The 24,633-nt window shown below is 46.8% G+C and overlaps 1 protein-coding gene and 1 pseudogene across 1 annotated transcript in view; one reads left to right on the forward strand and one right to left on the reverse strand.

Moving 5' to 3' along the window:
- Positions 1-22,286, forward strand: part of CCT6B (chaperonin containing TCP1 subunit 6B) — an 82,804-nt gene extending 60,518 nt beyond the window's left edge. The window contains exon 9 of the mRNA XM_049701817.1: positions 18,868-22,286. Coding sequence (XP_049557774.1) covers positions 18,868-18,989 — 122 coding nt within the window. The 3' untranslated portion in view covers positions 18,990-22,286. The remainder of the gene's footprint in view (positions 1-18,867) is intronic.
- LOC101269632 (elongation factor 1-delta-like) lies at positions 2,305-3,264 on the reverse strand (annotated as a pseudogene).
- Positions 22,287-24,633: the final 2,347 nt, after the last annotated feature.

Raw genomic sequence — 24,633 nt, forward strand, 5'->3', positions numbered from 1 at the left:
CCGTTCACCTACGGCTTCAGTGGCTCGAAGCTCCTCCCTTTCTCAAGAGGGGCTGTGCTGGGAGAGGCCTTGGGGGCTTCCAGCCAGGACTGGGGCGGGAGACAGCAGCCTCCAGCCTGGCTGAGGCTCTCATCTAGCTGGCATGTGTGGTAATGACCCTTCTTACCGCAAGCATCTGTTTGCATCCATTGATGCATGGAAGAATAAGACTTTGTTGGGTCGGGGGGACCCAGACCTTTAACTCTGTCCACAATTGGGGTTATATATTCAGAGTTGTGTCTGTTGGACCAGTGGAAGGGGCAGTAGAAGCCAGGATGCTGGGGGACAGAAGGGTCCCTGAGAGAGAATTCATCACAAAGGGCTGAAGAGGTCTGGTCTTGAGGTCTGGCTGCTGTAGCATGCCTGAGGGCTGGAGGGGTAACGGTTCTGAGAACAGGTGTGTGGCTGGTCACCAAACCCCTTGGGGGAATTCCCTGGTGGTCCAGTGGTTAGGACTCCTTGCTTTCACTACCAAGGGCCCGGGTTCAATCCCTGGTCGGGGAATTAAGATCCCACAAGCCACGGAGTGTGGCCAAAGGAAAAAAAATGTACATGTTTAAAAAAAGAAAAAACTCTTGGAACCCAGTGACATTGGTAGCCTGAGTGTCCCCGGAGGGAAAAAAAGTTTGTGTGTGTTGACTGAAAGGGTCATTTCATTTAGTCCCTAACCCTTTGGGAACAAAGCAACACTGCTGTGGAACCCCTCCTGCCTGCATCTGAACCTAACGCTGATTGAGGGAAAGTTCTTCCCACCCTGCAGGAGAATGCTGAGTACTTAGCACAGTGCCTGCTTCAAAGTAGGTGCTGCAAAATACTTGGGTAAAGTAATAATAAGATTAAAAAAGAGAAAAAACCCACCTCATTTAGTGGAGGGTTTTGTCATAGCAAATTTGCGGAGCAGTCAAGAGAGTGAAAACGCAGATCTATTCATGGGTGAGCTACTTCCTGGGGCTCTCAGATGCCGGGAGAGAGTTTGCAAAGGATTGAATCCCCCAGTTGGCAGATATTCCAGTCTGATATTGCTAGGAGCTTGGAGCTAGCGATATTTGGGTGTTGTTAGTGCCATTCACACCCACAGGCTGGTGAAGAAAGGGCTCTCTCAGTGTTTTCTGATGAAGGAAGGGTGGTTTGCCAACTGGAGAGATAGATGGAATCTAAGCAGGGGAAATGGAAGTCATTTGGCTGCACTGCTAAAGCATCACACGTTCACTGCTCACGGGGTTATTCACTTTTCCTTTCTCTTTCCTGCTAAGCTTACTGATGCACTGGCCCAAACCTGTTCATGTGGCTCTTGCTGTCTGGTCGCCCAGTGAGGAAGGATCAGCGGGCCTGCCAGCATCCAGACTATGGGAATTGTCTCTGAGGAGACTTGACAGTCCAGATAGGACACAAGGGGTTATTTCCTCTCCTCCTTTCCCATCTTCTGGTTCCCAATGCCCTCATGGTCTTCTCTCTTGCCTTCTCCTCAGCAATATAAGATCAAAGACTGTAAATTATTCATTCACAGTTGAATGGAGCACATTTCAAAGTCAGGGCTGCTGGGCATCTTGGTCTCAGAGTTGCCAAGGGTGAAGGCCCACATGTTTGGGTCCAGCAGCTCTGTCAAGTCCCGGCCCTGACATCTGGAGCCAGCCCTGCCTGATCCCTGCCCTTCCCACCTGTCTGATTTCCTCCCTGACTTTTCCCTGTCCAGAGTTCCCTGCCCCACCTTACCCCAGAGGAAACCCAGTATCAGTGTTACTACCTCCTGCTGTGCGGGTGTGTCTGTGGCCTCCAGGGCTACTGTTCCCCGGGACTCCGAGGCTGTCCCTTCAGATGGGAGCAGGGAGCCTGCATGTTTGAGAGGAGTGCTAAGATAAGCCAAGCGCCGGACCAGTAGTCGTGCTAACAACCACTACAGCAAACATTTGATGCATGTGCCACGTGTGTCAGGCACTCCTTTTAGCACTTTTTAATGTAACATCCCTATCTCACCCATAACAACCCTAGGCGGTAGATACTGTTTCTAGCCTGGTGTAACAGACAAGGAGACTGAAGCTCACAGAGGTCAAATCACTTGCCCAAGGTCACACAACCTGCAAGTAGCCAAGCTGAGATATGAATCCAAGCATCTGATACCAAAGTCCAACGATGTACCACTCTGCTAAAGCATATGCTAATTCATTTATCCTTACACTGACCTCACGTACAGATGGGGAAACTAAGGTCTTAAGAAGATAAGTGACTCATTCTAGGTCATGTAGCTAGTGAGTGGCTGAGCCAAGATTTGTTTTCTTGTTTTTTTGGAATCTCAGTCTTTATTGGCTGCAAGGCTTCACACGCTCAGGCCAATGCCAGGGCTCAGATCTTGTTGAAAGCAGCAGTGTCAACGCTCTGCACATGCTCCTCGAACTTGGTGATCTCCTCTTCCAGCAGGTCCGTGCCCACCTTGTCGTCCTCCACCACACACTGGATCTGCAGCTTGTGGGTGCCGTAGCCCACGGGCCCCAGCTTGGAGGCCCCCCACCCCAGGTCAGCCCATCCAGCTGGATGGAGCACATGCAGGCCTCCAGCTGGGCCATGTCCGTCTCGTCATCCCAAGGCTTGATGTCCAGGAGAATGGAGGACTTGGCCACCAGGGCAGGCTTCTTGACCTTCTTCTCAGCGTACTGCTACAGCCTTTCCTCCCGCAGCCAGGCAGCCTCCTGGTCCTCCTCCTCATCGCTGTCGAGCAGGTCAATGTCATCGTCCTCGTCCTCTGTGACGGTGACCGCCTTCCGGGTGGGGCGCTCCACTTGGCGCACGGGAGACACGTGCTCGGTCTGCGGAGCTGTGGCCGGGTGGGTGGGCGAGCTTTTCTCTAGTGCACTCAGCCAGGCCTCCAGCTTGGAGACAGCCTGCTGCAGATCCTGCACCACCCCTCGCAGGCTCTGGTTCTCCACTTCCAGGCTGGCGATCCGGATGACAAGCTCACTGTGGTCTCCACCGGGCCCACTGGAGGCCGCAGGGCCTGAGCTTCCAGCCAGGGACTTATGGATGTTTTCTCTGGCTCTTGTGACGTCACGGAGGATCACGCTGGCGCCATTCTCCTGGTGTGAGGAGCCAGCCATGGACCCGTTCATCTGCTCATAGAATTTCCTTTCTGCATCATCATATTTGAACTTGTCAAACCAGATCTTCTCGTGCACTAGAAAGTTTGTGGCCATTTTCACACCAGCCAAGGACACAGCGACCAACGAGGAGGGCTCGGCGTACGCAACGGCAGAGGAAAGAGCCTGAGCCAAGATTTGAATCCAAGACATTCTAATTCAGAATCGATGTCCTTTGTACCACCTTCCCTGAGACTGATGGGTGAGCTGACATTCTAGACACCCTTATGAAGGGAGGGATGAAAGAGACCCACTTGCAGACCCAAGGAGACTCAACCTGTGTGCTGGGTGGGGTGGGGGCCCCAGGGAGCCCTGGATGATGATGGATCCAGGGTCTGGAATTTCTTGAGCATGAATGTCAGCATATGTGTCCGTGATATGGATTCAATCTAATGCCACCCTCATTCAGAGATTCAGAAGAACTGACAAAGGAGAGAAACAGAAGCACTTCCTCTCTGAGCTGTTGCTTACCAATGAGCTTTTATCTCCAAGTAGCAGAATAATCATAACCCATAGCTCCCGCGTGTGGCTGATTAGCTTTGCTGCAAGTTTCATTTGATTACAACACGAAAGTCTGTCCCTGACTTTGGTTGCAGCTATATGGCTGCTTGCTTACAACTGAAAAAGAGAGGTAGAGGGACCAGTAGGACCCAGGAGCATCAGATAATGAGGTTGGTGCTTTAAGAGCATGTTCATCAACAAAGACCATTTGTGTGGCCCCATCCAGTGTGCAGAGCCACTCTGTATGTCATCTTAATGGGTCATCACAGCAACCTGGGGCTTTCTTCCCATGGGGCAGTGGCCAATAGTTTCAGCCATTCACAAGGGTGGGGAGGAAGGGGAATAGGATGGAGACAGTGTTTGGTTTATATAAAAACTGTGAATGTGTGGATTGCAGGGTGTGTATTTCATTTTTAAGACAAATTAAAAACCTAATCTTGTCTTGTGCTTGAACCTGAATAGTACTAATCTTATTTATGTTATTTTTGAGTGCTTGCTATGTGCTGGGCACCATGCCATGTGTTTACTCAACAGAGCAACTTTATCCAGTGGGGAAAAATACTAACCTCATTTTACCGGTGAGGAAAGGGAGGCTGGGACAGGTGGAGTGAACTGCCCCGGAGGTACAGCTGGTAAGGGAAGGAGCTAGGATGTGAAGTCAGGGAGTGTGATTCCAGAGCCTGTACCTTTCTTGCTGGGCTGTTCTGCAGGAGAGTGTCTCTCAGGGACCCTGACTTCCCACAAAGAGCCCGGTGGGCAGTGGGAATGCAGGGTCCTCTGGCAGGAGGGTCCTCTGACCCTCTAACCTGCACCTTCCTCATCTCTAAAGGAACGTTTCGTGATCCATCTCACAGGTGATTGTGGGGTAACTCCTTGCTAGCTATGAAGCACTGTTTACCTGTTCGTGGATAGGAGGCAGTGGTGAGCAGGGCAGAGGGAAATCCTTCCAAGAAGAGACAGATTTGGACAAGAGGGTACAGGTGGCCTGAGACCTGTGGCCCACGTTTGGGACCTTAGCATATGCTTTTCCCTCTGCTGGGAATGCCCTCCCCTCCCCCCTCTTCTCATGACTGGGTTTTTAAAACTTTCAGCTGTCAGCTTAAATGTCCTCTTTTCAGAGAGATGTTCTCCCTTCCCACCCCTGGTAGACTGGCCTGAGTCCCTACCTCGGCCAGCCCTGGGAGCTTTCCCTGACTCCTCCACTTCATCCCAAACCTCCCTACAATATCCAGCCCTACCTGTGTATGAATTATTCAGGGAGAAGCTGAGGACTCATTATGGGGACAAATATTCCAGCAAAAGCCATCTGGCTGGAGAAGAGAGAGAGTGGGGTGGCATTTATTGTCAGGAAGCAATTTCTCATGGTAATTAAATTCTCACACGTGTGTGTGTGTGTGTGTGTGTGTGTGTGTTTGTTGGGGAGATGTGTTTAATCACTGTCCCCCTCCCAGGGTCTAATCTAGCCTGTGTCATACCAAAGTCCTGGGTCTAAATAGCACCACCCTTCCCCTGACTTGGGGGAGGAGGGGTGGTGTCGGTTCATGTTTTTGATTAAAGAAAAAAAAAAGAATCAGAGCCTCAGTGAGGTTTCATGAGAAATGGTGGGAGCAGCAGGGTCGAGGGGAGCTGATTATGTAGATGTGTTTAAGCTCTCACCCGGGGATGGATGGCTTCCATAATCCCACCGGGGCCTGAGACCCCGGCCGTGTTTGCTGGCTCAGATGCAGCTGGGGCCGTTTCTCAAGTTCATGGAGGAAGGGGATGAGCAGGTGCACAGGAGGAGAGGCTGCCTGTCAGGTGAGGGTCCTGCGGGGTGGGGAAGAGTTGTGGAGGAGCCCTTTCTCTTCTGCAGCACGTACTCAGCCTCTGTCCCCACAGGTGTGTCTGCCTCTGGGCGACACTTTGTTGCACAAATGCTAACCCGGCCTCTGCTACAGACGTGCTGTGTAGCCCTGAGCTGGTCCTCTGGTCTTTCTGCTCTTGTGTTTTCAGTCTGTAAAATTGGGTGAAGCTTTGGAGATAGATGGTGGTGATAGTTGTACAGTAATGCAAATGTATGTTATGTATATTTTAACACACACACACAAATTCTAAAAGAAAAATCAGGTGAATCTGTAGTTTCCTTCTGGTCTTAATGTTCTCTGGATTGATGATCCTGGATTCAAAGAAATGCCAAAGGGCTTATCATTATTCCAAGAACAGGCTGTGTGACCTCAGCTAAGTCTGTTTCCCTCTCTGATTCCACTTCCTTTGGTGGTGGCAGAATCGCTTCTCCAGACCTGGCCAGTTGCTTCCCCTCACTCCTTAAGTTTCCTGCCATGTCTCTGAAGTTTGCCCCCTCTCCAGAGCCTGGACACCCCCTGTCTTTGGATCCCCCAGCATCACTCGTCTCAGCCTCTGGTGGCTTTTTGTAGAGGCTGAGGGGGACCTCTGCTTGGCTATTGAATGAGCCATTGAGAATTTCATGGATAATTCAGGAACACAAGTCAAACAGGAGGCTGGAAGCTCTGGATTTATGAAGAAAAATGAGTCAAACTTGGCAATTTATGAGCAGCTCAGAATAGCAGCATGGTGGTGGGTGGGGAAGGCTGGAGGACTGCTCTGAAGGGTTGGGGGCACAGTTGGGGGAGGCAGATGTGCTAGTGGGGCTGGAGAGAGCATAGGGAGCCTGGGCCTTAGCACCCAGACCACTAGCTTTGTGGGAAGTTGTCTGTGCCCTGGACAAATGGACAAGTGTTGTCCAGTGAGGGGGCAGGGACTCCTCAGGCATCAGAGGGAGGGTCCAGGCCACAAATCCTAATTTGGTCTCCCTGTGGCCTGGCCTTGGCTGGGTACCCAAGAGAAGAAAGGTGAAGGCAGAGAGGGGGCACATTCTCCAGCCTTGGGGGGTACACGGCCAGAATGGAGAGGCTTAGCTGTCCTTCAAGGGGGAGAGAGAGGGAGAGAGAGAGAGAGAGAGAGAGAGACCCTCACTTGTCCAAGAGGCTTCTTTTTGAGGTTTTTCCAGTCTTCCAGGTGGGGCCCACAGTCTGAAGGTGGTGAGATACTTCACATAAATCCAATCCTAGCAGCCCAGAGGGTCATCCCAAAGGCCACCCCAAGGTCAAAGCCCCTGAAATTTTATGGGTCCCAGTAGAGGTGGGGTGGGGTGGGAATCTGACTGGTTTTGCTCCCATGGCTGACAAGTAATGTCTTGTCCCTGTCACCTCCCCAGCATGGTTCCTCCTGGATAGTTCCACCTTCTATCCAGTTTCCTCCACTTGGGATGGACTCCAAGCATTGCATTCACAGGTACAAGGTCTAATAAAAATGGCTTATGTCTGAGGATCAGGGATGGAGAGAGTAGAGATGAGCCCCAAGTAGACACGGCTTGTCTGGGTGTCATGGAAAAAGTTCACATCACCCGTTAGGGCTCAATTGCCTCATCTGAAAAATGGGAATGGCTTTCCCTTCCATCAACCCCTCTCATATACTTACTCATACAGCTCATAAACTGTGATATGACTGAAATAAAATTATGAATGAATATGTGTTTGTAATCCTCTAAGGTGTTGTATTGAGGTGGTAGATTCTTTTATTAATTTTCCATGGGAATCAACCTCAATCACCTCTCCTTCTTGGGCTTTAGATTCCCCATGTCTGAAATGAAGAGATTAGACCAAGTCAACTCTCAGTCTCTTCCAACTTGAACAACATCTAATCCTATAACTATCTTGGTATCTCAGTTCCTGATCAACACATTCCTAGTTGAGGGTGGGGATTTAGGGTCCAGAGCTTGGAGGAGGCAGGGTTTTGTTCAAACAACCACTTAATAAAATGATTTCTAGGTAGGGGGCCTTACTGCTTTCTCTTAATCTCTTCCAAGGCCCTACTGAAGATATGACTAGATGTGTGCATTCTTCTGACTTAGATGGGTGGGACTGTCCCTTAGAATGTATTAGAAAAATTTCCCCAGAACTCAGGTTATACAATGTGGAACATTCCCATTTTAAGAACCAAAGGACGTGGAATGTCAAGGGGCTTAAAGGCTCCTGAGGTAAGGGTGAAGATGCACCGTTGACTTGGGAATCATTATTTAGGGTCAACAAATAGTTATTGAGCTCATACTGTGTACCAAATGCCGTTCCAGGTGCTTTCATATTCATTTTTCTATTTGGTTCCATAATAATCATGGGAGGAAGGCAGTGTTATTGTCTTTTGGTAGATGAGGAAGCTGAAGCTCAGAGAAGTAGAGGAGCTGTCCAAGGTCACAGAGCTGGGAGTGGTGGAGCTGGGACACAAGTCCAGGTCTATCTGATCTCAGAGTCAGAGCTTCCCCTGGAAAGTGACTTCTTATTCCAGGGTCACTTTTATGTCCATTAAAGCCACAATGTCATCTCACCATTGGTCTGTACTGATTTCTTTTTGATTATGGTGATATTTTCCTGTTTCTTCATATGTCTAGTACTTTTGGATTATATCCTAGACATTGTGAATGATATATTGGAGAGACTTTGGATTCTACTATATTCCTCTAAAGAGTGCTGATTTTTTGTTTTTAATTTAGCTGAACTCACACTTCAAACTTTTATCTCCTCTCTGGTGGGCAGCAGCTGAAATCTCACTTCAGTTCTGGTAATCTTAGCTGGGCTTTTTGGAGTCTTCCCTGTGCATATATGTTGAAGGATCAGCCAGAGATTTGGGTAGAGTTTATATATAGATGTTAGAGCTTAATCTCTGTGGCTCTCTCCTTTCTGGAATTTCTGCCATCACTTTCAGCTGCTGTGTTCATCCACACTTTCTCTCTGATTCTTCAAGCCACTAAGGCTGCAGGTTTCCTAAAAATTGAACTATCCTGTAGGACACTGACTGTGGTCTTCCCTCAGGAGGAATCCTTTAAAAACATGAAATACACCCATTGTCCTTCTTCCAAGTGTCAATTACTCTCTGATTTCTGCCTGCTTTTTGTTTTACCAGTGTCTTTAGGTAGTTTTAAAATATTTTATCCAGAGTTTATAGGTTTTTTTAAAAAAATATTTATTTACTTGGATGCACTGGGTCTTAGTTGCAGCAGGTGGGCTCCTTAGTCGTGGCATGCAAACTCTTAGCTGCAGCACCAGGGAAGTCCTCTGAGTTTATAGTTGTTATGTGTGGGAGGACAGGTCTGACAGGAGCCACTTGACCATCACTGGAAGTTTTGTTCTCCTTTTGAGCACGAGGTTCCTCTTACGGCTCTTACTAGACAGGGTCTGTTCTTAAAGCTGTGCCAGGCCTAGTAGTTTCTAGGAATCTGGTATTTAACTCACAGTAGTAAGTATTTATGTGTTGTCACTGGCTTTTGGAAATGTGCAGCTGTGTTCATGACAGACTTCTGGGTGGCTTTGCATCACGTGCGTGTTCCCTTCAATATCACCTCTCTTGGGAAGGATCACTTCTAGACTGCAAAGGGCATCCAACCTCAGGTCTCCCTTCCAGGTGCCATCATGCAGGGAGGTGGAGGGGCAGGCTTTCTCCTTCTCAGAAGCACCCTTTTGGCAGTCTCCACTGGGAGGACAAGAGGGGTCAGGAGGGAGAAGGAGACAGACTCTCCAACTCAGCAATGTCATCCAAGTATGTATCTCTTTAAACTCTGCCTTAGGGAGTTCGTCAGATGGCCACCACCTGTCCAGGCTCCTCCAGACACCTTCTGGAGCTGCAGGTGTGTGCCAAGGGCTGGAGAAAATTGGCTCTTTCCCTAAGTTCCTTTTCTCTTTTGTTGGCGATATCAGAAAGGCCAGAGCATCATGGCAAAATCCATGTTTTTTTAAATTTTTATTTATTTATTTGTTTTTGGCTGTGTTAGGTCTTCGTATCTGTGTGTGGGCTTTCTCTAGTTGCGGCGAGCAGGGGCCACTCACTATCGCGGCCTCTCTTGTTGCGGAGCACAGGCTCCAGACGTGCAGGCTCAGTAGTTGTGGCTCACGGGCCTCGTTGCTCTGCGGCATGTGGGATCTTCCCAGACCAGGGCTCAAGCCCGTGTTCCCTGCATTGGCAGGCAGATTCTCAACCACTGAGCCACCAGGGAAGCCCCCCATGTGTTTTAAAAAATGTTCCTTCTTTGTAGAGGGGTTGTTTTTCTCTCCCTTTTCATCTTAAAAAAATCTTGTGTGTTAGAGAGGTGAAGCCAGAAAGAGAATGTCCCTCTGATGGCTGAGAATTATTGTTTTAAAGGCTTTATTTAAGCCGCTCTTAACAAAACTCAAACATCTGGCTTGTGGTGCCTGAGTGCCAACTTTCAGCTTGAACGGAATGCATGAAGATGGCAGGCACCCAGGATGGAGGGAAGGAGGGCAAAGCCCGCTGTGGCGTTCTTGGCTGTCGTTGTTGTCATGGCCATCATGGCCACTGTCTGTGCTGTGCCTTCTCCCTGGGGCAGGGACAGGGGCAGGGGCAGCAAACCACTTTCTCGAGTATGTCTTTATGCTAGAGACATTTTGCTAAGGGGAATGTATCCATGTCCAGCTTTCAGGGCTTAAAATCTAAAAAAGAATAAGGCCTTAAGCCTAAGAGAAGCAGGGCTGGCGGGAAAGGGAAGGAAGGTTGTATTATATTTATCCAACACATGTTCTGTGCCAGGTATTTCATATCCATTGTCACGTTCAGTTCTTGTAACAACTCCATGAGGTAGGTGTTGATGGCCTTTCATTCCAGGTAAGAAAACTGAGGTCATAACTCGCTGAAGTTTACTCCATTGGCAAGTGGCAGAGTCAGGAGTCAATCTCAAGGCTGGTGCCTCTAGAGTCTAGGTTTCTTCCATCATCTCCAAACTTCATCTGGTCCAGCTTTCACATTTTACAAGCAGGGAGACTGAGGCCAGAGCAGGAAAGGGCCTTGGCCAAGGTTCCTTAGGTAAGAGGCAGAGCTGGCACTTGGCCTCTGTGCTTTAGCTGGGTGGTGGAGGATGAGTGTAGAATGGCACAGCCTGAGGGCACCAGGGCTGTAGCCCCTCGGAAACTGCACAGCTCCCGGGACCTGGTGGCCCTTACCCGAAGCGTAGGGGTGGGATGATAAAGAATGCTGGAGTGGTTCCTGCTGATGCACCGCTGATCTGTCTGTCAGCACCTGTTCGCCTGCTCTCTGATCACTGTGTGGGCGGAATCCTCCCATTAGTATTTCACTCCCAGGGTCTCAGAACAGCCAGGCAGTTAGGATGCCCAAGATTGGAATCTCTTGCAGCTGCCTCTAAATGTAGTCAGGAAAGCTTTCTTCTCTATTCTTGAGCCTCAGTGTTTCCAGCTGTAAGATGGAGGCAAGGGACCTGCCTTGGAGGATAGGAGCAATGGAGAAATTCCTAAATGATGTTTTGGAGGCCCTAGAAGTTAAATCAGATGAATATAGGACATCCCTATCATGAGTTGGTCATTTGATCTTTTTCTCCCTACTCTCCTTGCTCTTCCCTTCCCTCCTTTCTTCCTTTTTCCTTTCATGACATTTGTTGAGCATCTGAATGGCCAGGAATAGTGGCAGAAGGAAGGACTGGGAGGTGGGACTGGGCAATGGAATTATGTAGGAAAGGGTGAGTATGTTTGGAGAACTTCTTGAGACTCTCAGGAACTGGGGGAGGCATAGGAAAGAAGGAAAAGAAACTTCAGTAAGGGTAAAGGTGGCCATCAGACCAGAGACAAGCCCCAGGAGAGGCCAGAGGAGGCGAATTTAGGGGGATATCGGGTCTTCACGTATTGAGAACCAGGCTAAGCCTGAAGAGACCCCAGCCAGGGTGGGGAATTCTGTGTCCTTTTCTATCAAAACCACACCTCGGAGTTCTTTTGTCCAAGATTACCCCAAGGAACTCAAGGAACCAGGCAGGGGCTGCTGTAGGTCCTGCTGGCTGGGATCCTCTCTGGAAGTTGCAGGGTCTGTGTCCCGAGTCTGGGGGAGGGGACCTGTTCTGTTGACATTTGGCAGGAGGTCTTTTTGTGGTCTAGATTCTAAGACAGTATGTCCTAGTGCGGCTGCCCATGGGATCCTCCAGTGCTTGGTCCATTCTGCCCTTGGCACTCTGTTCCCACCAGTGAATTGGATGGGGGAGCTGTTTCTCTTTGAGGATTGCAGTGTCTCAGAGACAGGGACTCTGTCATGTTCACCTGGGTATCCCCAGCCCCTAGCCTACCTGTGGCTGATCAAAGTCAAGGCTGAGGCAGTATGGAAGAGCAGAAAGAATAGGGATGTTCAGGTTGATCAAGTCTGAGTTAGCATTCAAGTTCTGCCACCTTTGAGCTGTGTGACCATCAAAGGTCAGATTCCCCTAGTAACATATTCAGTGACCTAAATTTGTGTGTGGGAGGTTTATAGGGGTGTGTGCTCGAGAAGAATACCTATACAGGGGCGAGAGAAGCAGGATGGGGCAGAGGGAGAAGTCGCGTCGTGGTGCAGTTGCAACAGAGGCCTCAGCTGATGCCATGGGGAGTCCTGGGGCTGGAGTGGTCCTTGAGAGTTGTCCAAGATTGAGACAAAGGAGCCAGACCTTTGTACCCCCATTGTCCAGTCATTGCATGTGGGCTCCCAGGGAAGGGGTGGCAGCTTTGACAAGGCAGCTTTCAGCTGAGGGCAAATGCCTGAAGCAGGACTCAGCTGTGAACCTCAGTAGTTAACAGTGCTGGCAGCTGGGGTAGTGAGGGCCTCAGCCCTGGAGGGATAGCATCCATCACAGGGATTTTGAGTAAGCTGCTTAGCTTGACTGAGCCTCAGTTTCCACAATTGTGAAAGGGAGACAATTGATTTATTTGTTCAGCACCTCTTTCAGGTGCTGGGAAACATGGCAGCAAACAAGACAGACAAAGTCCCCACCCTCAGGGAGCTTACATTCTAGGTGGAAAGAGAGATGACTAGAGTTAGAGGGTGCTAATTTCCGGGGAGAAACCTAAGACAGAAAGGAGACAGACTGCTGAGTTGGGTAGTTCTCTATTTTATATATGGAAGGCAGAGCAGCAACCTGAAGGAAATGAAGGAGGGTGCCATGACACCATCTAGGTCAAGGTTTCTCAACGTCGGCACTGCTGACATTTTGGATGGGATAATTCTTTGTTGTGGGGTTCTGTCCTGTGCATTGTTTGATGTTTAGCAGCATCCCTGGCCTCTACCCACTAGATGCCAGTAGTTCCCTCTCTCCTGTTGTAACAGCCAAAAATGTCTCCAGATATTGTCCCCTGGGAAGTGGAATTGTCCCCTGGTTGAGGACTTCTGGTCTAGAGGAAGAGAATCCCAGGCAGAGGGAACAAGAGCAAAGGCCGAGAGGTGAGCGTGCTTGGTACGTCCATGGAACAGCGAGGAGACCGGTGTGGCTGGAACGGAGTGACCTGGGGAGAGTGGGGGCAGAGGGGATGGAGAGATGGCGGGTCATGAAGGACCTTGTAGGTCATTGTCAGGATTTTGGCTTTGACTCTACATGAGAAGGAAGCCCTTGGAGAGTTTTGCACAGAGAAATGATAATGATCTGGCTTATATTTAAAATGAATTCCTCTGACTGCTCCTTCACAGTGGTGATGGAAGATTAAACATGAGGTTTCTGACACACAACAGGGGCTCAATAAATGTGCCTGTCATCCTTAAGAACAGGTGGAGTGCACCCTTGGTTTGCATTTGAGGTCATTGTGCAACTTGGCTACCATCCCATCCTAGGAATATATAGTTAGTTTTTGTGACTCAGGCCTAAATGAGGACCCAAGAATTTTAAGAGCTGGAAGGAGCTTTCAGGTGAGCGGAGCCTAAACCACTTATTTGAGAGAAAAATACTGAGCCTAGGGAGGTGAAGTAACCTGAGCAAAGTCTCCCCCTGCATCAGTGGCAGTGCTAGGGTTAATCTCTGTAGGACTACTCTTTGTGAAGGGAAGTCTTTGATGGTGACCTAGTTTGTGCTGCTGCCTTATGTGTGTGGGTTTTTTTTTTTAATTAAAAAGAGAGATAAAATTCAAAGACAAGAAGAAAGTGCCCAAGGCTGGATGGGCTTTTGCACAAATAAAGGATTTGACTGGAAAATTAGTCGTAAAATAATAATCATCAAAAGATGGAAGCCGGGAAGCCAGATTGCCAAGTCAGCACCATAGTAGATCCTTTCTGAAGTAGTGGAGCTACCATGTTGTTTCTGCAGAAGAGGCAGAAGGAATGGTTACTGTGAGACCCACTTACAGCCGGCTTTGTGTTCTTGGGTTTGAGTGATATTTTTCTAATGGGTGAGTCCCATTCTTAGATGGGAAACGAAGGCAGAGATAACCTTGAATTTGACCCCACTGACTGATGATGTTCATTGTGGTGTAGACAGAGCCTGGATGTAGGGCCCCGGGATCTGGGCTTTATTGGGTCACCACTGTCTGGTTTTGTCACCTTGGTCAAGTTATGAAAAGTTCTGATACTTCCATTTCTTCACTTCTAGACCAGGGTCAGTAGTTCCTCCATTTTCCCAGGGTGATCCAAAGAGAAAAACACTTTATCTCCCAGTTTCTTGGCTCAGTGCTTTGCATTGAATAGGTGCCTGATGTACATTTGTTGAAGGAATGAATATTTATAGAGAAAAATGAGGTGACGTATGGGAAACATTAAAGTAGAGCATGAAGGATTTTGTAAGAATCTCTGAATATTGGTGGGTGAACTCCTGGTCTCTGGTGTGTTGGTGGGTCCTAGATTGAGAGGTTCCTTTTGTCCATCCACCTGCCACAGGCCACACTGTATGGAAACTTTCCAAGTGGGAGAGTTTCTCTTCTATGCCTTGTGAGACTTGCAGAGGGGTAGTTCAGGTATCCGCATCTGGGGCACATTTCATTGCCAGGGCCTGATACTGGGGCCTTTCCTGACTCCCATGGGCAGAGGTAGGAGTAAGCATTCTCCCAGGGCTTGGGGACCTGCCCCAGTTCAGGCAGGACCACAGAAGACACAGTCCCTGCTCAGGGTGACTTCTCAGGCCCTCAAAGGAAGCTTTGAAGTCTGTAGACCTGGGATTGAATCTTGGCTCTGTCAGTTGCTATTATGTGTTCTCGGGCAAGTTGCTAAAAACCTGCCTCAGTTTTTTTCATATGTAAAGTGGGATTATTATAAGCAACAAAATAAAAAATAGATAAATTGGACTTCATAAAAATTAAAAACTTTTGTGGATACTATCAAGAAAGTAAAAAGACAGCCTACAGAATGGGAGAAAATATTTTCAAATCATGTATTTGATAAAGAACTTGTATTTAGAATACATAAAGAACTCTTACAACTCAATAATAAAAAGGCAAGTAACCCAATTAAAAATGTGCAAAGGATCTGAATAGGCATTTCTCCAAGGAAGATGTACAAATGGCCAATAAGTACATGAAAAGATGCTTAACATCATTAACTATTAGGGCAATGCCAAGCAAAACCACAATGATATACCACGTTATAATGGTAGGATGACCATAATCGAAAAAGACAAGTGTTGGTGAGGATGTGGAGAAATTGGAACCCTCATACACAGATATTGAGAATGTAAAATTGTGCAGCCACTTTGGAAAAACAGTTTGGCAGTTCCTTAAAAAGTTAAACATGAGTTACCATATGATTCTGCAATTCCACTCTTATGTATACACAAGAGAAATGAAAACGTGTCCACACAAAAGCTTATACACAGATGTTCATAGCAGCATTATTCTTTCTTTCTTTATTTGCGGTACGCGGGCCTCTCACTGTTGTGGCTTCTCCTGTTGCGGAGCACAGGTTCCGGACACGCAGGCTCAGTGGCCATGGCTCACAGGCCTAGCCGCTCCGTGGCATGTGGGATCTTCCCAGACCGGGGCACGAACCCGCGTCCCCTGCATCGGCAGGCAGACTCTCAACCACTGCGCCACCAGGGAAGCCCCACAGCATTATTCTTAATAGCCAAAAGGTGGAAACAAACCAAATGGCCATCAACTGATGACTGGATAAACAAAATGTGGTATGTTTATGCAATGAAGTATTATTCAGCAATAAAATGAATGAAGTACTGATACATGCTGTAGCATGGTGAACCTTGAAAACATCGTGCTAGGTTAAAGAAGCTAGTCACAAAAGATCACATATTGTATGCGTCCATTTATATGAAACATCCAGAATAGGCAAATGTATAGAGATAGGAAGTAGATAAGTGGTTGTCTCCAGGGGAATGGAAGGGTGGGTGGAGTGAAAACTAAAAGGTGTGGGGTTTTTTGGGAGAGGTAATGAAACCATTCTAAAATTGGTAGTGGTGACGGTTGCACAACTCTGAGAATATACTAAAAACCATTGAATTGTGTACTTTAACGGGTCAGTCGTAAAGTATGTGAATTGTATCTCAACAAAGCTGTTAACCAAAGAAAAATGGAGTTATTAATAGGTCTACCTCTCAGTTTCCTTGTGAGGGTCAGTGAGATAATGCACAGCATCTGGTATGTAATGAGCTCCCAGAATATGCTAATTATTTTATTATTAACATTATATAGGAGGGAATTCCCTGGCGGTTCAGTGGTTAGGGCTCTGCACTTTCACTGCAGGGGGCACGGGTTCGACCCCTGGTCGGGGAACTAAGATCCCACAAGCCACACGGCTCAGCCAAGAAAAGAAAAATTATATAGGAGATAAGGGACAAAGTAGCTAGCACAGTTCTTGACAAAGAGCTGGTGGCTGCAGTGTTAGCGCCCATCCTGTTCTTTGTACAGGCAAATCTGAGAGGTGCAGAGAGACTCCCACTGAATCCAGGTCTCTGGTCAGCACATGCCTTTAGATCTTTACACCTCCAGTTTGGAGACCTCTCGTGTTAAGCAGCCAGGGGAAAGATTGGTTTGGGCCCCATTACAGGGTTATTAAAACCACAGACCTTTACGTTTCTCTGGAGAAACTCAAAGGGGCATTTGTGGGCTAGGGACCAGTCTGTCAACCTGTCCCTGTTTCACCTCCTCTTGTCCCCGTTCCTCACTCAGTCAGGGACTCAGCAATTTCTTTTCTTTTTCTGGGATTACTCAGTAAGGAGCTGAATTATTGTTTTTATTAATGGGATTCCCTGAGCATTTTCAATTTGAATCCTTCCCTGTAGCCTAAGTCTCCCCGCCCCAATTTCTCTTTGTAATGCGGATTAGCTACTTGGAAGGATATTTTACATTATTTTGCTCCCAGGAGGGATGGAGAAGACAGGGCTGATATGGGGGTTGTGTGGGAGGCTTGTACAAAGGTGCTAGTTTTAGTGATTTTAATTCTATCCCCCACCTCTGGTCCAGGACAGAGCCGTCATTCGCCCTCCTTCTCCTCCAGCCTCTCTCCCCTCTGTCCCACATACCCCATGTTGGTGTGGTAAGAGGGAGTTATGGGGCTGAGGGGGAAATGCACCATGTGGATTCCTTTATTTCCCCACTGTAAGGTCTAGTACACACAGGGAGTTTCAGGGTCCCGGTTTCACATGGGACATGTGTGAAGGAGAGGGAGAGAGATTGAGTCTAGTGGATGCTGGTTGTTCTCTGGGGTAGCTTCAGCCACAAATGAGCTGCCTCACCCACAGCCTTACCCCTCCCAGGGGTGGTCTGCATCCAACGACTGCTCACTGTTGGGAGGGAGGTATAAGGGCTCGGCCCCTTCCTCAGAGTGGGACAAATCTGAAGGGCCATCTTAGCTCCATCACTCGCTGTGGGATCTGCTGAGGCCTTTGCTAGGACTATATCATAGTTCAATTCCTCCCTCCACCCAATCCTGCTTCCCTCACTCCTGAGATAGACACAAGCAGCCTCTGACATCCAGGAGCTGGCCTTACACTTAACCTAGGCCCGTTAGACATAAACCCTCTTACAGAACACTGGACGAGGCCAGTCAGTGACCATGATCAAAGGAGGCACAAAACAAGACCACTCTGTAATCTCGTCTAAGCAAAGACAAAAGCATGATCACTGTGCAAACCACAAAAATAACAAACATCCTCCTTTACTGACTAATGTGAGTGATGCTGCTTCTTTTCCCAACTACGGCTTTAGCCTCACTTTGGTCTCTCTCCTTCTAGATTAGATTTATTAAGCCATCTGAACATCGAATATAATCACAGATGCGTATGAAGCATAGAAGAACCCTTGTTTCCTAATAGCAGCCAATTCAGAGCAAAATTGAACCATCTCCTAAATCACCTAAAATGAGTCCAAATCCTTTAGGTCCTTTTTAACATCCCCTTACTGAGATGTCCTACAAGTCCTCATGATGTTCCTCACTCCAGCAAGCAGTAACGCCAACTTGCTCACCTGTGGAGGTGTTCCTTGGGGTCTTTGGCTGGAGGCATTGATGCTCTTCCATGGGTGTCGACCCCCAGGAAACTCCTAGGAAACTTTCAGAACATGAACCTCTGTCTACCTAAATCCACCTGAGAAAGTTAGTGCCAGGAGTGGCCCAAGAGGCAGCACCTAAAATGATCTTGGAACTGAAGGGCAGAAAAATCTGAATATCAAGGCCAGTTTGCTTCTCCAAGATCATAACCATGACTGGGAAGGAGTGGGATCCCCAAACTTGCGATGGGAACATCTGGGTCAGTGCACCTGAATATCATCAATCTTCAGATCCCTCTGGTCCTTTGGGCCTGCAGATGGCCTGATCTTCCCTATTAAAGGCCACTCACCTCCTCTGCTCTGCCCTTGCTGGAGGATGATGCAGAGGCCTTGGACAACATACACTGCCCTTAGACTCCAGCCCCACCTCTCCTCTGGTCGTCAGACAATTACTGGGGTAAAGTCAACACATAACTTGGCTGGAGGAAGTGCTGGGTCTACTATAAAAGGGAAGGGACTTTATACCCTAGTTGTTGCAGGACCCAGACAGTGTGTTCCAGCAGGAGTGAGTGAATATGTACAGGATCCCTTACAGTGCAAGAGGGATAGGAGGCACTCATTCTCCCAGCTGCTGGGAGTGTTGGCAGCTGATAGCTCTCAGCTGAGTCCTCCAACAGTTTCCCTCAGCTGGAGAGAGCTACTAAGACCAAGATTACACCTCCTTCCCAACATAGTCTTCATTCAACAACTGACAATGGTCTGGGGAGGATAAAATTCCGGCCCTCTCTCCTCAAAGTGGGATGACTGGAGGGCCATTCCAACTCCAGAGCTGTCTTTGGGAATCAGATGAAGCCTTTGTTGCAACTGCATTGCAATTCGTCTCCTCTGCCCATTTCTTCACCCTCTCCTCAGGGTTGATCCTGGAGGCACTCCCATAAATTTCCGGTGTGTAAATTTCTGTTTTATTTCCCCAGATAACCCAATCTTAGACAATGAGAAAGAGAATGAGAAGAAAGAAGATGTGAAAAGAAGGAATAATGGAGGAAAGGGGATGAACCCTCTGAAGATATGGGTCCCTCTCTGGAACTCCAACTGAGGCTAGATGTTTCAGCCCTCATTTCAGTGCAGAAGGCTCTGCAGGGGGTGAGAATGGCCCATTAAAGTGACATAAAAGGGCAGTTCTCCATTAACAACTAGAAGTGTGGTGGAGCTGTGGAACAAGAACAATGGGAAAACAAGATAGGTTAGTTGGACATGAAAAATAGTACTGTTGAGATAAAACTCAATATAAGGTTTGAAAGGTAAAGTTGAAGAAAATTCTCAGAAAGTAAAAAAAGAAAAGGACAAGAAAAATAAGAGAAAAAAAGAAGAGACCAAGAGGAGCAATCCAGGAGGTCTAACATCTAAGTGATGGGTGCTGCAAAGCAGACAGAGGGCTGAAAATTATCAAGAAATAATGCAAGATAATATCCTAAAGCTGGAAGACCTGAATCTACATATTGAAAGGACCTGTGAATACTAGACCAGTTGGATAGCCATATGAAAAAGAAATGAACATTAATCCTGGTCACATACCATATACAAAAATTAATTCAGGATGGATCATAGACCTAAATGTGAAAGATAAAACAGTATAGTTTCTAGAAAACAAAAAAACCCCAGAAGAATAGCTTCATGTCTTTGGGATGGGCAAAGATTTCTTAAATAGAATACAAAAACCACTAATTATAAAAGAAAAATCACTAAATTTAGGCCCTATTAAAATTAAGAACTTCTCTTCAGTAGAGATGACATTAAGAGAGTGAAAAAAACAAGCCGAAGACTTGGAGAAGTATTTGTAATACATAAACCCAGCACAGAATGTATATCTAGACTGTATATAGAAATCCCACAAACTCATAAAGAAACTGTAAAAATGAGCAAAAGATTTACAAAATAAGTCAATAAAATAAAATGTCAATAAAGAAGTACAAAATGGTCAATAAACACACTCAAAGATGCGCACTATTATTGTCATCAGGAAATGCTAATTAAAACCACAATAAAATACCACTATACTCCTACTTGAATGGCAAAAATAAAAGGTCTGAAAGTACTGATGAGAATGTGGAGCAACTGGAACTCTCAGACATAGCTGCTGGTAGTTTAAATTTGTACAACCACCTTGAAAAACTGTTTGGCAGCATCTACAAAAGCTAAATTATATGTCTACCCTGTGATCCAACAATTCTACTTCTAAATGTAGACTGAAGGGATGTGAATACTTATTTCCACTAAAAAAACATACACAAGAATGTTACAGAAACATTGTTCATAGTAGCTTAAAACTGGGGACGGTTCCAAAGGTCCATTGCCATTTGTATAAATAAATTGTGGTATACGCAAATGGAATATTATGCAGCAGTGAAAAAGAACCAATAAACTCTACATGGAACAACATGGGTGAATGTCAAAGACATAATGTTAAGCAAAATAAGCTAGGCACAGAAGGATACATACTGTAAAAGTTCATTCATATGAAGCTGGTGAAACTAGTCCATGGTGATAGAGGAGAGAATAGGGGCTACTTTTGGAAAGCTGTCAAGCAGGAGGAGGCATGAATGAATTCATTAGATACTGGAAATGTTTGTATCTTGATATATATTTCTGTAGTTTACAATATATAAGTTACAAAACTACATGTAAATTCCAACTTAAATAAGAAACGGCCCACTGAGTGCCCAACACAATAAATGAAAAAAGTCCACACCAATTTTGCACATCATTGTGAGTCAGAAGAACGACAGGAGAAAGGAATATTCTAAAGATTGCCAAGAGGGAAATCAGGTCACTTACAAAGCAGCAAGAATCAGACTGGCTTCAAACTCTCATCAGCAACATCGGATACTTTATAATTCTGAAAGAAATGATTTTCAATCCAGGATTTCTGTATCCAGCCAACCATCACGCAAGTTGCAAGGACTCATAAAATTTATCTCCTGTAAATCCTTTTTAAGAAAGCGACTTGAGGATGTATTACAATAAATGAGGGAGTAATCCAGGAAAAGGGGAAAATTGGGAAGACAAGAAGCTGTAGTAGATAGAATTCAGAAGAGCAGGGATGAGTTCCAGGGTAAGAGCTGTGCACAGGCCTGGAGAGCAACAATTCCAGATTGAAGCAAGAGGACCAAAGGTCCCAGCAGGCAGGGGTGGCGGTAATGGTGGTAGTCCCTAATGAAAAGGGGCACTAGATAGAATACGCTTTATTAAGACTTCTAGGACAAAAGAATAAAGAAAGACAACTTGAAACTTATAAGCGCACACACACACACACACAGAGCTATATCTGAAAGAGAACTGTAATTATAGTACACTACTTGGCTCTGCAATGAGTAGTCTTTACCTATGCACAATAATGTGCCTAGTGATTTTTTAGCAATTTTCATTTCTTAGAATTAATCCAAAAGGCTTATTATGGTTATAGAATAAATGTAAATATTATCAACTTTACCAACATAAAAGTATAAGTATGGATGACAGAAGTTAGGAGGAAGAAGTGGGAGAAGTGAGGTGAAGGGAAGGATAGGAGTATTAATACCCTCTTTTTACAAAGTGCAGATTCTCTTTTTGCAAAGTGCAACCCTAGAGGGTAGAAGATCACAGAGGTAACCAATGGAAGAACTAAAAATAGAGATATGGCAGGAGGGGGTGGAGGTGGTCCAAGAGAGGTAAATCCTTGTCTGTTACAGTAGTAAGTCAACAGATTGTGTCTAAAACTGATGCATGAAGAAATATCAGGAGAAGCATATTATTTAGAAAGATGAAGGTAAATGTAAGAAGAGACGTTTTAAAAAGTTAGACGTGGCTGCCTAGGGGGAACAGATCTGGGAGTAGGAAGTAGTTTAGCAGGATACTGTATTTAACCTTGTGCATATATTATTTTGAATAAAACAGTTTTTTGGCGTTTTTTTTCTTTTTTGTTTTGTGTTGAGGAAGATAGACATGGATCAGATCAAAGAGGAGATTATAAAAGCCTTTCTCTTTTTCTAAGGATCATCATGGTACCAAGGAGCCCTGTGACAGACCCCACCTGGGAAAGGACTTGAAGTCATGCTTTGACATCTGGGGACTGGACTCATTCAGTTTTTATAGGGGCAGGGATTTGAGGACATTGAAATGTCACTAATTTTCTTGCCAAGGCTTCTCTGTGATAAACTTCATCCCCCTCTTCTTCTCCCTCAAAAATACAATTTTCAATAAATAGGAAGCTCATAAATAATACGGGGCACCGCAGGTCCTAATGAAACAGTGACAAATGTTATATCTTCATGGGATCAGGAGAAATAACAAAGGGGAGCATGGGGAGGGGCCTGGAGCCCCCTGAGCTTGTGAGATTTTATTAAAAATCCTTTAAGTTTCATGCAACCCATTGAAGCAGTTCTTTTGCAAGATAATTAAACATCATTCAGAGATGTCACTGCATTATTAGGACGCAGAGTCTAAGCTTCTGCAGGTGAAAGGTGGGCTTTGAATCTGGCCAAGAGAAAACGGGCTGGCCTGGGTCCTCATCTTGGTCCCCTGCTGGATAACTGTATGGCCTGGGGGAGTTCCTGTCACCACCTGGGCCTCAGTCTCTTTATCTGTAAAATGGGAGAGTCGGACTGGGTCTGTGTTCCTAATCTGTTTGGGATGGTAGACAGATTTTTCTGCCTCCACAAAATGCACAGCCACACATACAATTTTGTAAATAATTTCAGAGGGCTCATGGCTCCCTGATGCCCATCTGTCATCCTCTAAAGTCATTTCAGCGTGGGTACTCCAGGATTCTATTCTTTTTCTTCTCTATGGGTTACAGCCTAGAGCAACTGGCTATGGTTTTCATCAGACACTTGTTTTAACAGCGTGAAGCAGAGCTCTTCAAGAAAGTCCTTGCTCTCCATAGGTACCACCTTTCACTAAGCACTGGCTGATGTTACGTGCAAGCTCCCCTGACTTGCAAACATCTGATTTGGGAAGGTCCTATATGATCAGCCAGCTGGCCAGTGCTGTACTCAGTACTGGTTCCCTTCAGATCCTCTTAGAGGAGACCAGCTCCTTGGGACTCCAAATCCCAGAGGTTCTAGCCTGCCTCCTGAAGCCATGATGTGAAGGGGAGCTCTGTGTGGCTCACTCTCAAGGTTCCTAGTTCAACATCTGCAGGTTGCCCCAAACTCTCCCTGTTACACTGCTGCTGGAAGCCAATTTAGCAAATGATTTCCTCTACTTCGCAAGCAAATCTTCCCTCCCCCGCCCAGACTGGGAAGGCCCATGTACCTTGTCTGCTGTCCCTGCCTGGTGTCCAGGTCCACCTATTTTCCTGTGTGTGCCTGGCGGCTCATCAGCCTGACATGCCTCTCCTGGCCCCCCAGTCTATCAATAGCAATTAGAAGAGTAATAACTACCATTTCTCGAGCACCTTCTATGTGCTTGATGCCAAGCATAGTATCCCCAGAGGAGAAAACTGACACTCAGAGAGGTTAAGGAATGTGGCCAAGGACACACAGCTAGCAATGGCTATGGTAGGCAGACTTATAAGATGGCCTTCAGTGATCTTTACTTCCTGGTATTCACACCCTTGTGTAATCTTCTCCCCTTTAGTGTGGGCTGGAACAAGTGACTTGAGTCTAATAAAGAGAATGTGGCAAAGGTAATAGGATGTCACTTTTATGATTAGGTTACCAAAGTTTGTGACTTCCTTCTTGCTAGCAGACTCCATTTATTGCCCTCTGGCTTGTATGCTTTGGTGAAGCAAGATGCCAGGTGGGAGAAGCCGATGAAGCAAGGAACTTAGGCCCTCATTGCAATAGGCTGCAAGAAACTCAGTCCTACCACGTGAGTGAGCTTGGAAGTGAATTCTTCCCCAATCAAACCATCAGATGAGACTGCAGGCCCTCCTGGACTGACACCTTGATTGTAGCCTTGTGAGAAACCATGGTTTGCAGAGGACCCAGCTAATCTGTACTCAGACTCCTGACTTGCAGAAGACGTGAGACAATGAATAAGCGCTGTTTTAAGCTGCTAAGTTTTAGGGTAATTGTTGCACAGCAATAGATAACTAACATGATGATCAAGCTAGGATTTGAAGCCAGGCCTGTTTGTTAACACTCTGGGTTGATTCTGCTGCACCAGGCTGCCTTTCTCTACCTCTGCACTCTAGCCCCGGTGTGGAGGAGCTACTGGCAATTTGTGGGCCCTGTAGCACCTCAGCGTCCAGCTCCAGGGCTCACATATGCAGTGGGGGTTGCAGGGGACAGCTACATAGCTCAGCCTGGAGGCTGGTGAGAGAGCATTGGACCAGGAGACAGGCTATCCATTTCTCACCTGAGCTTTAGCCTAATGAGGCTTATGACTCTTCAGGCCTCCATTTCTCTGTGTCAGCAAGGTTGTTGGATGAGAACATCATTAAGGTTCATTCCCACTGGCTCTTCTGAGTTAAAGTTGGATCCTCAGGCTACAGGAGGCCCTTCTAGGCAGGCCCAGCTCCAGGATGAGTGTGACATCGCCTGGAGGGGCTTGAGATTTGGACAGAGGTTGTGGGAAGCTGCCCTGCTTGTTTCTGGGGAGGGCAGTTGTGCTTGAGCCCCTGGTGGGGTCCTGCCTTGGTCCCTGAAATTCCTATCTAACCACCATTTCCTGGAGGTCTTTCAGTGACCTTTGGGTTGGGGGAAGCCCACCAGAGTGGAGGCTTTGTTCCCAGAGCAAAGGGCAGGGGCAGTGGGACT

This window comes from Orcinus orca, chromosome 19 (genome assembly GCF_937001465.1).
Source record: "Orcinus orca chromosome 19, mOrcOrc1.1, whole genome shotgun sequence".
NCBI lineage: Eukaryota > Metazoa > Chordata > Mammalia > Artiodactyla > Delphinidae > Orcinus > Orcinus orca.